The sequence below is a fragment of the Triticum dicoccoides genome, chromosome 3B (genome assembly GCF_002162155.2).
Source record: "Triticum dicoccoides isolate Atlit2015 ecotype Zavitan chromosome 3B, WEW_v2.0, whole genome shotgun sequence".
NCBI classification, from domain to species: domain Eukaryota; kingdom Viridiplantae; phylum Streptophyta; class Magnoliopsida; order Poales; family Poaceae; genus Triticum; species Triticum dicoccoides.
Window position 1 is genome coordinate 143,955,526 of NC_041385.1, and position 6,707 is coordinate 143,962,232.

At 47.6% G+C, this 6,707-nt stretch overlaps 1 protein-coding gene across 1 annotated transcript; it reads right to left on the reverse strand.

The window, feature by feature from the left end:
* Positions 1-3,093: 3,093 nt before the first annotated feature.
* Positions 3,094-4,279, reverse strand: LOC119281001 (U1 small nuclear ribonucleoprotein 70 kDa-like). The gene is made up of 2 exons (XM_037561661.1): positions 3,636-4,279; positions 3,094-3,559 (listed from the first exon to the last, which is right to left on the reverse strand). Exons 1-2 carry the CDS (start codon positions 3,888-3,890, stop codon positions 3,251-3,253), a joined length of 564 nt encoding a protein of 187 aa, XP_037417558.1. The 5' UTR covers positions 3,891-4,279; the 3' UTR covers positions 3,094-3,250.
* Between the last annotated feature and the right edge of the window lie 2,428 nt (positions 4,280-6,707).

Below are 6,707 nucleotides of genomic sequence, written 5' to 3' on the forward strand. Positions count from 1 at the left end.
AATGGACAAGCTGTTACCGGTCGTGTCAGCGTGGGTAATTGGCGAGAACGGACTGCCGATTTAATTGGCGTTCAGCCCGAGGGCCCTCAGGAAGGCAAGGCCGATACCGCGAAAGTGAGGCATTCTTGGCTAAAACTGGTCAGAGGAAACACCAACCCGTGCCCTCAAGATGCCAATGACGTGGTTGTGCAGCAGTACGCGCGGGCCTATCTTTGGTATGTACTAACCAAGGTAGTCTTCTCAGATGCAACTGGGAACTCAGCCCTCTGGATGTTCTTGGAGCCACTTAATAACTGGGATACCCAGTATAGCTGGGGTTCGGCCGCACTAGCATACTTGTATCGTCAGGTAAGAGATATTTGTAACCATTTATCTTGCATTTGTCATGCGCCTCCATATGTAACATGTTTGTTTGATTGCAGCTTGACTTGGCGTGTCGGAGGAAGGGAGGTACATCCTCATTGTCTGGGTTTGTTTGGAGCCTATCCGTGTGGATGTGGGAGCGGATCCCGGTTGGACGGCCCGATTTGAAGAACCCCCTCATGGCAAACCCACGGGGTAATCATGACGGGTTGCATGATGATGATCCATATCGGCGCCCTACGCTTGCTTACTATTGGGAACAAGTGACTGTCTACACAGGAAGCTCGCATGTGCGATACAAGTGCTATATGAACGAGCTGGACACCTTGACTGCTGAGCAGGTTTTGAGTAGTTCGATGAGATAAAATTTAGTCAAGAATGAAACTTATGTAGCTAACCATGTATCTCTTTGTTTTGCAGGTACATTGGTTGCCTTATGTGGAAGATCGTGACTTTGATCTTAATGAGATGTGCACGCGTGATAGCCATCTTTGGCGGGCGAGGTGCCCAATGATATGCTTCTTCGCAGTCGAGTGGCACTTTGTAGACCGTGTGGCAAGACAATTTGAAAAAAGACAAGGTATTCCAATTGAGGAGAGCAAGGAGGAAATGCTATCTCTGCATCGGTAAGCAAGCATGCCTTGAGTATGTAGTAGAGCATTGAATAAGTCAATGTTTGCTAATGCTTTGTCCCGTGCATCATTTGTAGGTTGTTGTAGTTTGTTTCAATGAGCTTGTTCTAGTTTGTTTCGACGAACCTGGTGTAGTCTCTTTCCATGAACTTGTTGTCGTTTCTTTCCATGAACTTGTTGCTGTTCGAATTAAGTTGTACCGGATTCGTGAAGTTGCTATGAATGTTTGACATGAATGATGTGATTTATGTTAATTGTTGTTTCCTGTGATTTAGTCATTTATATGAATGTAGATATGAATGTTTGACATGAATGATGAAATCTGTACTTAGTCATTTATATGCACAGGGAGCCAGACGCCAGGGTCCTTGGCGTCTGGCTGTAAGTCAGGGGACCAGACGCCAGGGTCCTTGGCGTCTGGCTGTAAGTCAGGCGACCAAACGCCAGGGTCCTTGGCGTCTGGCAGTCTACTGACACCAGAAACAGGGTAAAGCAGGGGAGCCAGACGCCAGGGTCCTTGGCGTCTGGTCCTGGTGCAGACAATACTTGCTTTTTCACTTGTAGTTTTGTCTTTTCACTTGTAGTTTCGAATAACATACATACATAAGCATTGCATAGTCTTTTCATAACACTATAGTTGACAAATGACAAACATAGTTCAAATTACAAACTTAGTTCATGACCATGATGGTCTACGATACAATGTCTCGAATGACATAGCAAATTACAAACATAGTTCAAATTACACAAATAGTCTCGAATGACATAAGTAGTTCATGACCACGATGGTTGAAACGACATGAACATCACATATAACTCGGTTTCCTGTAGCAATGCAAGTCAACAACCCTTTTCCATTTCCATTCTTCCAGCATTTCTTGAATCTTGTCATCATCAGTTATGTCAACCAATTTTCTTTCCCCGGGGCCATCTGACTTCCTCCTGCTGACGTAGTACACAAAATCCTCTTCCTTCAACCCTTGCCTCAACATGAATTTAGTCTTCAACCAATCGAAAGTGAGGTCCACTTGACTAACTTGCACAATACATGGAGACAAGCCATGCACATGAACAACAGGGCTAAGCACCCACTGAGTTTCGTTAGCCATCTACAGCACACAAATCTCTTAGTAGCTAACCTATGATACATTAAACCACGAGGAAAACAAACTAGGGTTTTCACAAAAGTATGATAAATTAAACCAACCAAAAAATGGGGGTGGAGTTGATTTACCTTCTAGTCTCGAAATCCTGAAGATCCAACGGTCAAACCGGACCGATTTGTGAGAGATCTGAGGGGGGGGTTAGGGTGCTGGACGAGGGAGTGACGTTGGCAGGGCTAGAGGTGAGAGTGGGTGGATATGAGTGAAATGAGAGGGGTAGAGGTGGAGATGAATGGATGAGAGGGGTAGAGGTGGGCCCAAAATCTTATCCACTCGAATCTTATCCATTAGACAAGAATGCTTTCTGGACACCAGACGCCAGGGACCTTGGCGTCTGGGTGTCCATCAGACACACCAGACGGCCTGTCTGGTCACCTGCGCGAGCAAAGCAAGCCAGACGCCAGGGACCCTGGCGTCTGGATCTGGGAGGCAGACGCCAGGGACCTTGGCGTCTGGGTGTCCATCAGACACACCAGACGGCCTGTCTGGTCACCTGCGTGAGCAAAGCAAGCCAGACGCCAGGGACCCTGGCGTCTGGATCTGGGAGGCAGACGCCAGTGACCTTGGTGTCTGGGTGTCCATCAGACACACCAGACGGCCTGTCTGGTCACCTGCGCGAGCAAAGCAAGCCAGACGCCAGGGACCCTGGCGTCTGGATCTGGGAGGCAGACGCCAGGGACCTTGGCGTCTGGGTGTCCATCAGACACACCAGACGGCCTGTCTGGTCACCTGCGTGAGCAAAGCAAGCCAGACGCCAGGGACCCTGGCGTCTGGATCTGGGAGGCAGACGCAGACGCCATGCACCCTGGCGTCTGGGTGTGGGCCTGGTGTTTTTGCACACAGCTTGTTAAAGTTTTTGCTTAGCAACAACTAGCAAACACTGTTAAATATGAACAAAGCATGCTACTCTCAACCAAAAATATGAACAAAGCATATCAACTAGTCTCGAATGACGAACATAGTTTGCACATAATCTCAAATAGTCTCGAATGACAGAAATAGTTCATGACCACACAAGGTCTCGAATAATAAGTTCATACATTAAACAAAGTCTCGACAGTTCATCATCGACGCCGGTGCCTTTCCATTTGTCTACTGAGTAGTCCGGGGCCACTTTCCCTTCTTGTCACGTGCCTCGTCCTCCTCTCGTGCATCGCGAGCCCTTGCAAGTTTGCTTGCCCTCTCTTCTTGACGAGCCGCCTTCTCTTTGCGTGCCCTCTCTTGCTCACGCTTCTTGCGCTCACGAGCCTCCTTCTCACGACGCTCCCGCTCCAATCCCCGTGCATAGGACTCCTCGAATAGGCGCTGCCTCCGTAACCAATCTGCACGTTGGTCCTCTTGGATATCTTTTGGTACCTCGTGATCTATCCAAGTGAAGTACTTGCAAAGTGGAGGAGGGGACTACATATAAACCATGATTTTGTTAGACATATGAGTGACAACTTGTTGATGTTTTTTATATGTACACCTAACATACCGGTGGTATGTCATATGCGTTAGTTGGCCTTCGACGATCATGTGCACAGTTGGGACACACGAAAAACCTTCTACCTTCTGTCCATGACTTGTTGCGGTCAGTGGACACCTTCAGCTTGCAAACATCACCACACCAACATGGTGGTGTGGGCACATCCTTCTCCTTCTTCTTGTCCAAACTGGCCTCCAACCACGTCTTCGGCATGTCCTCTTGGTCCGCGCACGGTGGCCTCGTCCTGGAACCGGATGAAGCCATGCCTACAAAAAGAACAATTGTTAGCACAAGACATTAAGAGAGCAAATGCATAAATGCTAGGAATTGTATGAACAAATAATATACCATTATTATTAGATCAACCATCTGGATTAAACAAATAACCGAAGGCCGATCCATTATCAACCATTCCTCTACGACCACCTCTAGCACTTGTGCTTCCTCTTCGACCACGACCACCTCTAGCACTTGTGCCTGCTCGACCACCACCTCTAGCACTTGTGCTAGCTCGACCACCACCTCTAGCACTTGTGCTCCCTCTACGAACACTAGCACCTCCAGCACTTGTGCTCCCTCTACGACCACCACTACCACCTCTGACACTCGTTCTTCCTCGACCACCACCACCGTCACCTCTTCCACCTCTTTCACCATCGGTGCCGCCTCCACGACTTGTTTTTCTTTTTTTGGTTTTCTTTTTTTTGCATGTCCGCTCATTGTGTCCCCCTTCACCGCACACCCCACAGTTGATAATGTCAGGAGCCTCCATGAAATGACCGCTACCAAATTGTTTCATGCCAGTGTATCCAGCCAGGTCATCCATATCACCCCTGAACCTCTTAGTTCTCCTTCTACCCTTCGTCTCCACCTTCAGAAGAGGGTCTGGCCTAATATGAGGGCCATGGTACTCAGGCCACTGTGATTGGTCCAAGAAAGGGTGAAATCTTGGCGCCCATGTCAACCTAGTAGCTTCCACATGGAACTCTTGCATCCTCACGGTTTTTCCATCATTAACATGTATGTTTCTCGCCTTCGCCGCCATTATCAAATGCAAGCATGGCCAATGATACTTACTAGGCCTCTCGCACTGGCACCACCGAGTCTTCAGTTTCACCTCAAATGCAGCACCACCATATTGTCTACCATCTCGTGTTGTGCCACCTGGCTCATCAATTTGATAGATCATTTCAAGTCTATCGAATATGATAAGTTGTTGTCGTGAAGACTTGCTTGCTTGTAACTGCAACCATTCATCAACCTTTTTCGGATAATCCTTTTTTTCACCTATCCATTTTGCAGTCTCTTCAGAATGCCTCTGAAAGTACTCATTAAGCTTGAAGAAGGTGTACTCCACTATTGCAGTCACCGGCAAAGCACGAGCACCCTTCAACACATTGTTGAAACATTCTACGAGATTGCTCGTCATGTTGCCATATTGCCAACCACCATCGTCATGAGCGCGTGCCCACTTGTGCTTCTCGCTTAAATTCCTAGTTAAGAAGTCTTTTCCCCCTTCGTTCACCGCTGCAAAGAGTTTGTTGTACCGAGCATCGAAACCTTGGGTGGTGAAGGCCACACATACATGGGTAAGGTCTTTGCTGAGCTCCTTGCTCTTACATGCCCGGTAAAAGTTGGCCACGAAATGCCTCATGCACCATCTATGGTGAAGCTTTGGAAATCCTGAAATAACAATGTCCATTGCCTTGAGTATGCCATGATGTCGGTCCGATATGATGCATACCTCCCTAGCCCCAATCACGTTGTGCCTAACATGACCCATGAACCACTCCCAGTTGTCTTGGTGCTCGGAAGGCACCAAAGAAAATGCACATGGCAACACGTTGTCGTTTGATGAGTGCGCCATTGCTACCATTAGTGTGCCCTTATATCTACCGGTCAAGAACGTGCCATCTATAGACAAGACCGGACGACAATGCTGAAACGCCTCCACACATTGTCCATAACTCCAGAAGGCACGGTGGAACACTCCCTCGTGATCCTCGACCACATGAAACATGCCCGGGTTCCTATGTGCAATGGCGGCCAACAACCTTGGGAGCTGGTTGTATGCTTCTTCATAACCACCGTACAACATCCTAATAGCATTTGCCTTTGCCTTCCATGCCTTCCCATACTTGACTTCATAACCAAATTGTTTTTTCACCGTCCGCATGAGAAACCTCACTTTCACAGTGGGATCAAAGGCTATGTCTTTCATCCATTTGTATCCAAGATACTCAGATGTGAGTTGACGGTGTGTCTTTCTAAGTCGTTTCGATGGCGGTTTGCATCTATGAGTGGTATCACAACTTGTTAACACCCATTCTTCGGTTTCTTTAAGCTTTCTTGCACGAACCTTCCATGTGCATTCCTTTTGCTCACACACCACGGTGTAACGCAACTTCATGTTGGAGTGCTCAACATAAATTGGCCTATGGTTTCGAATGGCATAGTCAGCCAACCAAAACTTCAGCATAGGCAAGCTCAGAAACTTCAATCCTTTCTTCAAATAAGCATTCTCGTCCTCATTCTCCACCCTTGGTTCTCCTGGATCCGGGCATGGTGTTGGCTCAATCGCCGTCATTCTCATTCCACCGTCAACAACAGCTTTATGGGCAAGGCCGAGATCTTTAAATAAGTGAGTTCTTTTTTGTAAGCCCGTCAGCTCAAAGTGGATTTGGTTCTCCTCCTTTGTGAATCCATCCTCGTCCAACTGTTCAACTGGACCCTCATCATCCGAGTCATACGCATATTGACGCCTAAAAGGCAAGTCACGATCCATGTCCTTTTGCGCTATGTACACATCCAAGTCACCAACATCATTGCCATGAAACCCTTCCTCTTGCTCTTCGTCGTCATCATAAGCATCTTCATCCTCTTGAATTACTCCGTCACTAGCAATCACCTCAACTTCATTTGCTTGGCTAGTTGGTGGTTGGCTAGAAGCATTGGGGGCATACAACTCAACCTCATTTGCTTGGCTAGTTGGTGGTTGGCTAGAAGCATTGGGGGCATACAACTCAACCTCATTTGCTTTGATAGTTGGTACACGGGGACATGGTGGGGGATAAACATTGG